We start from the raw sequence: 13,864 nt of genomic DNA, 5'->3' as shown, positions 1-13,864 counted from the left end.
AAGTTCCTCTTTGCTATTTTGCTTGTTTGCTATTTTTTCTGTCCAGCTTGCTATTGTTAAATATTGCCTTGCTTGCTGGAAGCTCTGGGACGCAGAGGGGCGCCCCCCGCACCGTGAGTCGGTGCGGAAGGGTTTTTTTTTCCCTGCACTTTCTGCGTGGCTTTTGTAGGTTTTTGTGCTGACCGCAAAGTGACCTTTCCTATCCTCTGTCTGTTCAGTAAGTCGGGCCTCTCTTTGCTAGATCTATTTCATCTCTGTGTTTGTGATTTCATCTTGCTCACAGTCAATATATGTGGGGGCTGCCTTTTCCTTTGGGGAATTTCTCTGAGGCAAGGTAGGCTTATTTTTCCTCTTAAGGGCTAGCTAGTTTCTGAGGCTGTGTCGAGTTGCATAGGGAGCGTTAGGAGCAATCCACGGCTATTTTTAGTGTGTGTGATAGGCTTAGGGATTGCGGTCAGCAGAGTTCCCACTTCCCAGAGCTTGTTCTGTGTTTTGTGGCTATCAGGTCTTTCCGGGTGCTCTTAACCATCAGGTCCATTGTTGTCCTTACCACCAGGTCATAACAGGTGAGTAACACTTACATATGAAGCCATTCTTAGGGTATGTGCACACGTTGCAGATTTTCCTGCGGATTTTTCTGTACTAAATCCGCAGCTCGTGGCAGAAAACGCAGGTGCGGTTTTGGTGCGGTTTTAGTGCGTTTTTTGTGCGGTTTTAATTGCGGTTTTCATTGCGGTTTTCTCTGCAGATTGTCTGCATTTTTTATATCAATTATAATCACTGTAGGATGTATTGCACATATAGGCATATAAAACACCTAATTTAAATGATCCAATGTGAAAAAAACCCTAGTGGGAAGTGAATGGCTCCAATATCATGTCTTCCTAGATTCTTGTTATCGTGCTGTGTGAGAGCCTGGACTCTCCAGAGGATCATCTGCTACTCTCTCTGGTGGGCCAAATCAGCTATGCTCATAATATTATGTGACAAATTAGTTCATGTAGCTGACAACCAGAGCTTTACATTCAATATTATTTGTTTGGGTTGCTTGAAGTTTTCATAGGTTTAGTTGTCATATGCTGAATGTAAGTCTACATATTCTCAAGCAAAGCAAATGCACCACTGAAAATGTCGTGTGTAGGTGTATCTCACTGTACTAAATTAGACTGTAATTCTTGTGATAAAGATGCCTGGACAGTTAAAAGTGTCCTTGTACATGTACTGAAATGTTGTCAGGTATGTTAGTCAGTGGTAATTATTGCATAATAACAGCTATGGAAATGGCTGCAGGCAGTGTGGGAGTAACGAGAGTTGGAGCTGCAGAATAGATGACTCATGCTTTGCTGTTTTGCTGCAATGCAACTGTTCTGCTCACATATATATATATATATACACAGTATATATATATATATATATATATATTTAGATATATACACACACATATATATATATATATATCTAATATATAATTGCCTAGAATACTACTTCCTGCAATTTGTGCCAACTTCCGTGGCTTTGTCCGGAGCTAATGTCCGGAGCTAATGTCCGGAGCTAATGTCCGGAGATTAATTGCCTAGAATACTACTTCCTGCAATTTGTGCCAACTTCCGTGGCTTTGTCCGGAGCTAATGTCCGGAGCTAATGTCTGGAGCTAATGTGCGGAGATAATGTCCGGAGCTAATGTCCGGAGCTAATGTCCGGAGCTAATGTGCGGAGATAATGTCCGGAGCTAATGTCCGGAGCTAATGTCCGGAGAGCTAATGTCCGGAGCTAATGTCCGGAGATAAGTGACGTCAACAGTGTCCAGTGTCTGATTGGTTGCCGCCTGCTGCGAGCGACCAATCAGAAACGTGCCGTACTGTGACACACTCCGCCCGCCATTTTGGTGTGATTTTTGAATTTTTACCTCACAGCAAGTTTCTACTGCGTGGAGGCGGGCCCAGTGACGTTGCTCTTCAAGCTCCTGCCGAATTTCGTCAAAAAAATGATAATACCATTTACCAAAACTATATATATTTAGTTGTGAAGTGGTTCAGTGACATTTTCACACCAATTTTGAACTTTTGTTTGGTGTTTTCTCCATATACTGCCTATTATTTTTGTTCTTTCTTACTATTATTTATTAATTGTATTATTCTTACATTTGAATAATTAAAGTATATATGGATTCTAGACTCCCGATTCTTTAGAATCGGGCTGCCATCTAGTATATATATAAGAAGCTGGCAGGGAGTGGCTGCCAGTCTAGTCGTCCCTCTCCTTGTAGGCTCCAGCTAGCCCTTCAAACTATATTTTCTCTAAAGCACTGTAATTGTGCAGCCAATGTCATGAAGGTTTTGGGACTTCGGGCGCTAACAAGGTCCCTAGAACTAGGGGTGCCCTGAACTATCCCTGTCCCAAGCATTACTTCTGAAGGTGGAGACACTGGGTTCTCTTGCCTCGTTATGCGCCTATATTTATACTGGTCTATCCCCTCTCTCACCCTGGGTATTGGGAAACTGAAGTGTATAGGAACACACTAACCAGACAAACAAGGGAAGACGGACAGGGATAAATGAAAATACCAACCATACATAATGCTCACACCAAACAACAGAGTGGAAAACAGGGGAGTTAAAGGAAGGAGAAACCAAATAGGGGAGGATGAGGATGTGCACACAGACAAAACTCAAAGCAACAATCTCAGAATGCTAACTCCAACCATGAACTACACCTCCAACTCCAGAACCAGACAGTAAGAACTAACACTGGCAATTATTTAGTGCCAGAGATGAGCATATATAGCAAAAGGGAGTGACCAACACTAAACAGCTGAGACAATCCAAGTAGAAAAGCTCCAGGAGTTTCAACTGAATAGATTAACCCTTGCATTGCTAGCATGGAAAAAAAACCTGACCTGTTGTGTTGGTGAAGTACTTCTAACCAGTGCAGGAGTGCATGAAACTAGACACTGCGGTCCTCTGGCCCCTATCTGTCTCTGTATTCCCATGACAGCCAGGCTTTGATTTATGATGCCTGTGGTTTGGCCAGCATTAATAAAATGACAGATTCACTTTCAATACATAAGGCTGAGACTTACTGTATATGTTGTGAGACAACAATTTTCTGAAAATTCACTTATCAAAAACATTGGTGCAGAGACTTATAAGATGGAAGTAGGCACGCATACCTGTTATATTTCAGGGGTCTCTAAAGCTTGAGAAAGGGAAGGTTGGCAAAAAGTTGTGTAGAGGCCTGATTCAATCTTACAGTACAACCATATTTGGCAAGTTAAAGGTTAACAGTACATTTAATTAATAGATATTGGAACTGTGATCAGAGATATAAAGTTTACCTCTGGTCAGTGGCGCAGGTTGATGGAACTACTGCTCCCATCAGCCGACATCTGCTGCCGCTAATAGCAGCGAGAGCAGGAGCAGCTGAAGGGAGTATTCATCAACTGGCACCTGTGCTCTAAATAAATAATTTTTAAAAAAAGGTGTGGGTTCCCCTGTATTTTTGGTAAACAGCCAGGCAAAACTGACAGCTGGGGGTTGCAACCCTCTGCTGTCAGCATTAACAAGGTTATCAAGAATTGAGGGCTCCCACGCTGCTTTTTAAATTATCTAAATACATAATTTTAAACAAATTGCATGGGGTCCCCCAAATTTTTTGACAACCAGCCTTGCTAAAGTAGACAGCTGGTGGCTGGTATTCTCAGGCTGGTAAGGGGCCATGATATTGACCCTCCAAGTCTAAAAATAGCAGCCCACTGCAGCCCAGAAAAGGCATATCTATTAGATGTGCTAGTTCTGGTGCCTTGCCCGGCTCTTCCCACTTTCCCTGTAGTGGTGACAAATGGGGTTCATATTTGTGTGGCTGATGTCACCTTTGTATTGTCCGGTGACATCAAGCCCACAGATTAGTAATGAAGAGGCATCTATAAGACACATATCCATTACTAATCCTATAGTTGTATTGTAAATAAAGACAAAGCAATGATAAAGTCTTTTATTTGAAATAAAAACAAAAGACACTTTTCCTATTTTTATTTAAAATTAACAAACACAATTTACTCACCTAACGCCCATTCTCTTGAATCCCTGGTCTCCTGTAACAAAACAAAAATAAAAATCAACTATATCCCTCACCTGTCCGATGTTCTGTCACATGCCGTAATCCATATCTGGGAGTAAATAGTTTTCAACCTTAACGGTACCAAGATGCGACCGTCCAGGCTGAGAACCACTGATGAATGAGCTGCTGCAAGCGCAGCATCAGTGACTAGCGATGATGTCATTGAAGTTACTTCCGATCACTGTGACAGCATTCTCAGCCGAGTTGAACTGCGGTGACCTCCCTTAGGTGAGAGGTGAGCTCACTGCAGTTCACTGGGAGAACTTACCCACCTATGAAAGTACTGTGTCTTTAAGCCTCTGTGAGTACTCTGCACCCCTGCCTGTGGGAGTACTGTTCCAAAAAGCCTCTGTGTTTTCTGCAGCCATGTCTGTACGAATGGTATCTAAATAACAATTCTATTCTGCAGTCATCTATGCCATTTATGCGCCAAAAAAAAAATTTACTCTACTGCTGTGTCTATACAACTAGTGTTTTTTTGTTTTGTTTTTTAATCTACTCTGCAGCCATCTATTTGGCATTTGTGGTCCTAGAAAAGGATCTTTCCCTACCACTGTGTCTGTACGAGTAGTGTGCCAAAAAAATAATTTTACTCTGCAGCTGTGTCTTTGCCATTTTTGATCTGAAAAAATAATTCTACTCTGCAGCCGTGTCTTTGCCATTTGTGGGAAAAAAAGATTATTTTTCTCTACCACTATGTCTGCACGAGTAGTGTGCCAAAAAAAATAATTCTACTCTGCAGTGGTGTTTTTGACATATTTGATCCTGAAAAATAATTCTACTCTACAACCGTTTTTTTACTAGTAGTGTGTCTAAAGCTTAATTCTACTCTGCAACCATGTGTTTGCCATTTTTTGGTCCAAAATACAATTCTACTCTTCTGCAGCCATTTTTTTGTAAGCAGTGTGTTTAAAAAATAATTGTACTCTGCAGCAGTGTCTGTGCCATTTGTAGGCCCCCAAAAAATTGAAATCCACACACTAAAGCCAGCTCAAAAAAGCTCCCTGGAGTGGAATTTCTTGAGGTAATGTGCTGATGACAAGTGACGGGTAGTTTGCACGCTGTGCTATCAGAGCCTTAAGTGAGGCATAAATCTCTTGAACCTGAGCACCACCTGAATGACAAGGCATCTGAATTCGTAGCACGAGGTGCAGTGGAGTACACACCTAAAAAGCATGACAGATCTGAGCCTCCTCCTGATTCCTCTTCTGATGCGATCTCGACCTCTTCCTCCTGCTCACGATCAACAGGGCCACCTGCCTGCCCTCAAGGAGATTATCTGACAGCACCACCACTACCACGAATGTCAAAGAGCATCTCCACACCGTCCAATGGAAATGTTTAGCTTTCCATCCCTCTAACCCTCGAGAGAAAGAACATTTCAAAGTTACTGGCATTTCAAAGGCTGCCATTCCAGCTGGTGGAGATGGATAGTTTTAAAAAACTGTTGGCAGTGGCTATGTTGCAGTACATTCTTCCCAGTCACCACTATTTTCTGGGCATGCCATCCCTGCCCTGCACACACATGATACAAGCAAAATAAGGGGTAGGTGTGCACTACGCAGCACAATCAGTGGCAACGTCCACATAACCACCAATACGTGGATGAGTAAACACGGCCAGGGACGTTACATTTCCCTAACTACCCACTGGGTAAATATAGTGGCCCCAGTAACAGAGGCAGAAGGCGTTTTAGCCCATGTCTCACCACCATCGAGGATTGCTGGACGTTTCTTTGTCTAGGCTCCCATCCCATCTAATCCGCTTCCTCTACTGTCTCCTCATCCAGTCACAGTAAGATCTGCACTACCAACTTTAGCAAAGCCAGCTGGAAACAACAGCAGGCAGTACTGAAACTCCTCATCAAACAGCAGACAGATGAGTGGTTGGTACTGGTAAACCTCAAGCCCGGCCTGTTGGTTTATGGTAACACGTGAAATCTCATAGCAGCTATGGGCCTAGCCAGTTAACACACATCCCTTGGCCGATGCATGTACTGAACTTGGTGGTGCTGAGCTTCCTGAAAAAGTACCCACATATGTAAGAACTGCTGCTGCTGAAAGTGCAGGCAGTGTGTACGTGCTTTCAGCATTCTCACCCTGCTGCTGCTCACCTGTCCATGCTGCAACATCACTTCTGCCTTCCCACTTATCGCCTCATATGCAAATGAACCAACAAGGCTCTAGTTTAGCTAGGTCCTTCAAGATGCTTAGCTATGTCCTTGTGAAATGATGATTTCTTGATACATTGCAGTGCCTATATTCTTAGCCTTGAGCTAAACGTTTTTATGTCATTTTAGCTGGTATACAGGATCTTGCAGCATCAGCTGAAATCTGGTACATGTTTTTAACCCCTTTCTGACCTCGGACAGTATAGTACGTCCGAGGTCAGATCCCCTGCTTTGATGCGGGCTCCGGCGGTGAGCCCACATCAAAGCAGCAACATGTCAGCTGTTTTAAACAGCTGACATGTCCGTGCAATAGCGGTGAGTGGAATCGCGATCCACCCGCAGCTATTAACTAGTTAAATGCCGCTGTCAAACGCTGACAACCGCGTAGCATTTAGCAACCGCTTCCAGCCGCGCGGCCGGAAATGCGCGCATCGCCGATCCCGTCACATGATCTGGGGTCAGCGATGCATCAGGATAGTAACCATAGAGGTCCTTGAGACCTCTATGGTTACTGATGCCAGTTTGCTGTGAGCATCACCCTGTGGTCGACGTTCATAGCAGCCTGTAATTCAGCTGCATAGGAGCGATCTAATGATCGCTCCTATGTAGCTGAGCCGATCGAGTTGTGCCAGCTTCTAGCCTCCCATGAAGGCTATTGAAGCATGGCAAAAGTAAAAAAAAGTTTAAAAAAATATGAAATAAATAAAAAAATATAAAAGTTTAAATCACCCCTCTTTCGCCCCATTAAAAATAAAACAATAAAAATAAAATCAAACATACACATATTTGGTATCGCCGTGTTCAGAATCTCCCGATCTATCAATAATAAAAAAAAGGATTAACCTGATCGCTAAACGGCATAACGAGAAAACAATTCGAAACTTCAAAATTACGTTTTTTGGTCGCTGCGACATTGCATTAAAATGCAATAACGGGTGATCAAAAGAACGTATCTGCCCTAAAATGGTATCACTAAAAACGTCAGCTCGGCATGCAAAAAATAAGCCCTCACAAGACCCCAGATCATGAAAAATGGAGACGCTACGGGTATTGGAAAATGGCGCAAGTTTTTTTTTTTAGCAAAGTTTGGAATTTTTTTTCACCACTTAGATAAAAAATAACCTAGACAGGCTTGGTGTCAATGAACTCGTACTAACCTGGAGAATCATAATCGCAGGTCAGTTTTAGCATTTAGTGAATCTAGCAGAAAAGCCAAATAAAAAACACGCATGGGATTGTACTTTTTTGCAATTTCACCACACTTGGAATTTTTTTCCAATTTTCTAGTAAATGTCATGGTAAAACCAATGATGTCGTTCAAAAGTACAATGACATGCAATACCCCAATTGATCTGATATTGATTGCCCATCCTAACCTTTTGGATTTCATGTTTTCATTTAATAATAGCACTTCTTCATGGTTAATAGGAACAGAAGCAAATATCTTATATATATATTTGCAATGATCCTAAAGGTACCTTCACACTAAACGATATCGCTAGCGATCCGTGACGTTGCAGCGTCATCGCTAGCGATATCGTTCAGTGTGACACGCAGCAGCGATCAGAATCCTGCTGTGATGTCGCTGGTCGGGGCTAGAGGGCCAGAACTTTCTTTGGTCGCTGGCTCTCCCGCTGATATCACTGAATCGGCGTGTGTGACGTTGATTCAGCGATGTCTTCGCTGGTAACCAGGGTAAACATCGGGTTACTAAGCGCAGGGCCGCGCTTAGTAACCCGATGTTTACCCTGGATACCATCCTAAAAGTAAAAAAAACAAACGCTTCATACTTCCCTTCGGCTGTCTGTCCCCGGCGCTCTGCTTTCCTGCACTCACTGTGAGCGCCGGCCAGCCGGAAAGCAGAGCGGTGACGTCACCGCTCTGCTTTCCGGCCGCTGTGCTCACAGCCAGTACAGTGAAGCAGAGCACCGGGGACAGACAGCGGAAGGTAAGTATGAAGCGTTTGTTTTTTTTACTTTTAGGATGGTATCCAGGGTAAACATCGGGTTACTAAGCGCGGCCCTGCGCTTAGTAACCCGATGTTTACCCTGGTTACCGGCATCGTTGGTCGCTGGAGAGCTGTCTGTGTGACAGCTCTCCAGCGACCAAACAGCGACGCTGCAGCGATCCGGATCGTTGTCTGGATCACTGCAGCGTCGCTTAGTGTGAAGGGGCCTTAAGAACATTTCTTTGATTCAGCACTGAGATGATTCACAAGACTGAACAATAGAATTTTACATTCACCCTAAAGACAAACAACTTGTTAGAGCACTTGGCAATTGTAAATAAAGTTTCACATTTACTCATTGTTCTATTTTATGTATGTTAAACATTTACGATCTGTGAATTTATTATGTTTTCTCTTTTTTAGATAATGGTGGGTGAAGGTGTTCTCTACTGTTGTCTTTCAAAGAGGAAACATGGGATTGGAGCAGAAGCAAACATCAATGCTGGCGGATGCAACTTCAACTCTTTCCTAAGAAGAGCGGTCAGGTTTATAGGTACGATTATCTTTTAATGTCTGTCCTGCAACATCCCTGCACATTTAATCCCTTCATCCCAAAGCCTGTTTTCACCTTCCTGATCAGGCCACAGTTTGCAATTCTGACCAGCGTCACTTTATGTGGTAATAACTGTGGAATGCTTCAAAATATCCCAGTAACTCTTAGATTGCTTTTTTGTGACACATTGTACTTAATAATAGTAGTAAATTTTAGATCGATAGGATTTGGGTTTATCTGTGGGCGACACTTGCAATGCCACTGATGTACTAGAACAGGAAAAAAACCCCACTACTGACCCCATTTTAGAAACTATACTCCTCAGGAAATTCATCTGGGAGTGTAATAAATATTTTTATCCCATAATTTTTTTTATCCCAAAAATATATTACCAATTTCTTTACCACTGGGATGTGAGAAAATGAAGAAATACATTTGTTACAATAAAGTAGATTTAATCAAAATGTTTAATCTTTACCATGACTATAAAAAAGTACCCTGTAAATTGTTACACTATTTCTCCCAAGTACTGTAGTACCCTATATGTGGTATACGACAGCGCTCAGTAGAGACAACCCTGCCAGAGCAGTTCTCAGCTGATAAGTGAAAGCTGATTAGACCCCACCAAACTTATATTGAAGAATTATCCAGTCGATAGATCATCAATGATTGGATCTAGAGAACTCTGCAGCAGTGCCATAGAAATTAATATTACGCATGATATGGGCACCCTTGGGACTTCAGAAGAGGTGGCTATTTGGCTTTTCAAGACTGAATTTTACTTGATTGGCTTTTTTGGGAGCCATGTAACTTTTCCAGCTCTTCTAAATGACAAGGAACACGGACATCTACTATTTTTCCAATAACAGATAACAGATCTGAGTAATGTCTTGTTTTTGTGGGAGGAGATTAAGTTTTTATTGGTGCAATTTCAGGGTACAAAACATTTTTATTTGCTCTTTATTCCAAATTATGAGAGACAGAATGAACAAATAAAAAGCAATTCAGTAATTGTCTTTTTTTACACCATTTTATGCTGTTCATCATGAGGTAAACATTATAAGACTACTTTATTCTTCGGGTTAGTACAATTACATTGACACCAGGGTAAGTTAGCATTTTTATACTTTGCAATTTTTGCAATCTAAAATAGTGATTTACCAAAAAAGTATTTGTTATTGCATTGCAATAGTCTGAGAGCTATAACTTTTTTATCTTTTTGGCTGAGTTGAAGTTTTCATACCATTTTGCACTACATAACTTGTTTCGATCGCTTTTTTATTTTTGGGTGGCAGAGAGAAATTCATAAATGTTTATCGTGTTCACCAAATGGGTTAAATAATATGACCGTTTTATAGAGTGTTTCATTCCAGACACGATGAGGCCAAATGTGTACTTTTTTCCTTTGTACCTGCAAAATATTTTTCCATTTTTTTGGTATTTTCCTTTTTATTTTTTCAAAGTTTTACCTACTTTAATTTACTTTGTTTTTACTTTTTTACTTAGTCCCACTTTCTGTTGTCTGATCACTAGCCTAATACTCTGCAATGCTTTTGTATAGCAGGTGGTGATGAGCGAGTATACTCATTACTCGAGATTTCCTGAGCACGCTCGGGTGTCCTCTGAGTATTTATAAGTGCTCGGAGATTTAGTTTTCATCACCGCAGCTGAATGATTTACATCTGTTAGCCAGCATAAGTACATGTGGGGATTCCCTAGCCACCAGGCAACCCCCACATGTACTTATGCTGGCTAATAACTGTAAATCATTCAGCTGCGGTGATGGAAACTAATTCTCCGAGCACTTACAAAAACTCGGAGGACCCCCGAGCGTGCTCTAGAAATCTCGAGTAACGAGTATATTCACTCATCACTAATAGCAGGGTATTAGAGTTTGTCAAGTAGACACAAGCAGGAGGTTGCCAGGTCCTGCTTTCAGCAGGACCTTACAGGTCACTTGTACTTGAGCGACACCTCGGCCATTATTCAGCCTGGGATCATCATGGAGACAATCAGCATGACGCGATCGCGTTGTGCCAATCAGAGCAAAGGGGAAGCCCCATCTCTCTATTAGCAGATCAATGCAGCTGTTGCTATTGACACAGGTATCAGAGGGGTTCAACCCCACAATTGGCACTAGTATCGATTGTGCGTGTTACTGCAGGTTGTCAGCTATGATGTATAGCTAACTCTCAGTGGTGATTTCACCAGCTTTGCTATGCTAGTGAGCCGGCACGATTGTCGCACTACATATGTATGATGGTTTGCGGGAACGCACTTCCTGCTGCGCTGTAAATGTGTATTTTGAAGGGGTTAAAGAGATTTTGGAAAACCCCAATGATAGCTGCATGTATGGGTAAAAATAAAATATTGCCGCGTTAATTTTAAAGCCCTGCTGCTTGTACACCAACAGTTATTTAGTACGATTACAGACTTGGTTGACTCATTTGTAGAAGTAATTCTTATTATATGACACATGACCATGTCAACAAATTACTGCCCACAGCATGGCATTACTGTTACCGGTCAGCGATTATCTTCCATGGTGACACATTGAGTGCAATAAGTGATTCATACAGTCCAGTAATAAAGGTCTACAAAGAAACTCTGAACTGTCAGTAAATGATGGGAAGGGGGGGTTGAAGTTCATTGCAAGATTTTTTTATTATTTTATCCAATTTGCTGCCATTATTGGGGCTTTCCTAAAGATCAATAAACCTATTTTACTAATGGGAGACATTCTATAACGCCAATGATTATTTTGGCTTTCTTTTTGACATTATAGCAAACACAAGTTATGAGAGGAGTTGACAGGACCTTGGGCTGGGTTGTATTCATGTTCATGACCCTGTTAGGGGAGTCTGTATCGATCACTGAAAAATAAGATTTTGCTTTACCACAAATGAGCATTTGAATTCAGTTAAGCAAATTAAGTCCAAAGCCTGAATTAAAGGAAGTAGGTAGTGATGAGGCATTAAATAAATACAGACAATTAAATAAATTCTGTAAAAAGCAAATCAAGGCAGCAAAGAATGAGACAGAGAGACTCATTGCCAGAGAGAGTAAAAATAATCCCAAAATATTCTTTAACTACGTAAATAGTAATAAACTAAAAAATGATAATGTTGGCCCCCTTAAAAATAGTCTGGGTGAAATGGTGAATGAGGATGAGGAAAAAGATCCGTGATAACAAAAATTCTCAATTAAGTGTCACCTGCTTAACCCAGCAGGAAGTACGGCAAATTGACAAATCTCCGGGCCCGGATGGGATACACCCCCGAGTACTGCAGGAATTAAGTACAGTCATTGATAGACCATTATTTGTAATCTTTAAAGATTCCATAATAACAGGGTCTGTACCACAGGACTGGCGTATAGCAAATGTGGTGCCAATATTCAAAAAGGGGACAAAAACTTAACTCGGAAATTATAGGCCAATGGATGTAGTGTACATAGACTTGTCAAAAGCCTTTGATATGGTGCCACACATAAGGTTGATACATAAAATGAGAATAATGGGGATAGGGGAAAATATGTGTAAGTGAGTTAGGAGCTGGCTCAGGGATAAGAAACAAAGGGTGGTTATTAATGGAGCACACTCGGACTGGGTCGCGGTTAGCAGTGGGGTACCACAGGGGTCAGTATTGGGCCCTCGTCTTTTTTAACATATTTATTAATGACCTTGTAGGGGGCATACAGAGTAGAATTTCAAAATTTGCAGATGGCACTGAACTCTGCAGGATAATCAATACAGAGGAGGACAATTTTATATTACATGATGATTTATGTAAACTAGAAGCTTGGGCTGATAAATGGCAAATGAGCTTTAATGGGGATAAATGTAAGGTCATGCACTTGGGTAGAAGTAATAAGATGTATAACTATGTGTTTAATTCTAAAACTCTGGGCAAAACCGTCAATGAAAAAGACCTGGGAGTATGGGTGGATGAAAAACTCATATTCAGTGGCCAGTGTCAGGCAGCTGCTACAAAGGCAAATAAAATAATGGGATGCATTAAAAGAGGCATAGATGCTCATGAGGAGAACATAATTTTACCTCTATACAAGTCACTAGTGCGACCACACTTAGAATACTGTGCACAGTTCTGGTCTCCGGTGTATAAGAAAGAAATAGCTGAACTGGAGCGGGTGCAGAGAAGAGCGACCAAGGTTATTAGAGGACTGGGGGGTCTGCAATACCAAGATAGGTTATAACACTTGGGGCTATTTAGTTTGGAAAAACGAAGGCTAAGGGGTGATCTTATTTTAATGTATAAATATATGAGGGGACAGTACAAAGACCTTTCTGATGATCTTTTTAATCATAGACCTGAAACAGGGACAAGGGGGCATCCTCTACGTCTGGAGGAAAGAAGGTTTAAGCATAATAACAGACGTGGGTTCTTTACTGTAAGAGCAGTGAGACTATGGAACTCTCTGCCGTATGATGTTGTAATGAGTGATTCATTACTTAAATTTAAGAGGGGACTGGATGCCTTACTTGAAAAGTATAATGTTACAGGTTATATATACTTGATTCCTTGATAGGACGTTGATCCAGGGAACTAGTCTGATTGCCGTATCTGGAGTCGGGAAGGAATTTTTTTCCCCAATGTGGAGCTTACTCTTTGCCACATGGTTTTTTTTTGCCTTCCTCTGGATCAACATGTTAGGGCATGTTAGGTTAGGCTATGGGTTGAACTAGATGGACTTAAAGGGTATGTGCACACGCTGCAGATTTTTCTGCGGATCCACAGCGTTTCCGCAGCTGCGGATTCGCAGCAGTTTCCCATGAGTTCACAGTACAATGTAAACCTATGGGAAACGAAATCTGCAGTGCACACGCACGGAAATGCAGCGTTTTATTTTCCGTAGCATGTCAATTCTTTGTGCGGAATCTGCAGCGTTTTTACACCTACTCCAGTAGAAAACTGCAGATGTAAAACCGCAGCAGAATCCGCAATAGAAACCACGATAAATCCGCAGGAAAAAACGCAGTGGTTTTGCACTGCGGATTTATTAAATCTGCTGCGGAAAAATCCACAGAGTTTCTCCTTGCACAGAATGCCAAGTCTGC

At 41.7% G+C, this 13,864-nt stretch overlaps 1 protein-coding gene across 1 annotated transcript in view; it reads left to right on the top strand.

Annotated features, from left to right (window-relative positions):
- Positions 1-13,864, top strand: part of PLPPR4 (phospholipid phosphatase related 4) — a 108,045-nt gene that overhangs the window by 69,178 nt on the left and 25,003 nt on the right. Inside the window, exon 3 of the mRNA XM_069737679.1 lies at positions 8,658-8,787. Coding sequence (XP_069593780.1) covers positions 8,658-8,787 — 130 coding nt within the window. The remainder of the gene's footprint in view (positions 1-8,657; positions 8,788-13,864) is intronic.

Source organism: Ranitomeya imitator, chromosome 8, assembly GCF_032444005.1.
Source record: "Ranitomeya imitator isolate aRanImi1 chromosome 8, aRanImi1.pri, whole genome shotgun sequence".
NCBI classification, from domain to species: Eukaryota; Metazoa; Chordata; class Amphibia; order Anura; family Dendrobatidae; genus Ranitomeya; species Ranitomeya imitator.
The sequence above is the reverse complement of the archived record's forward strand: the minus strand, read 5'-3'. Positions and strand labels throughout refer to the sequence as shown.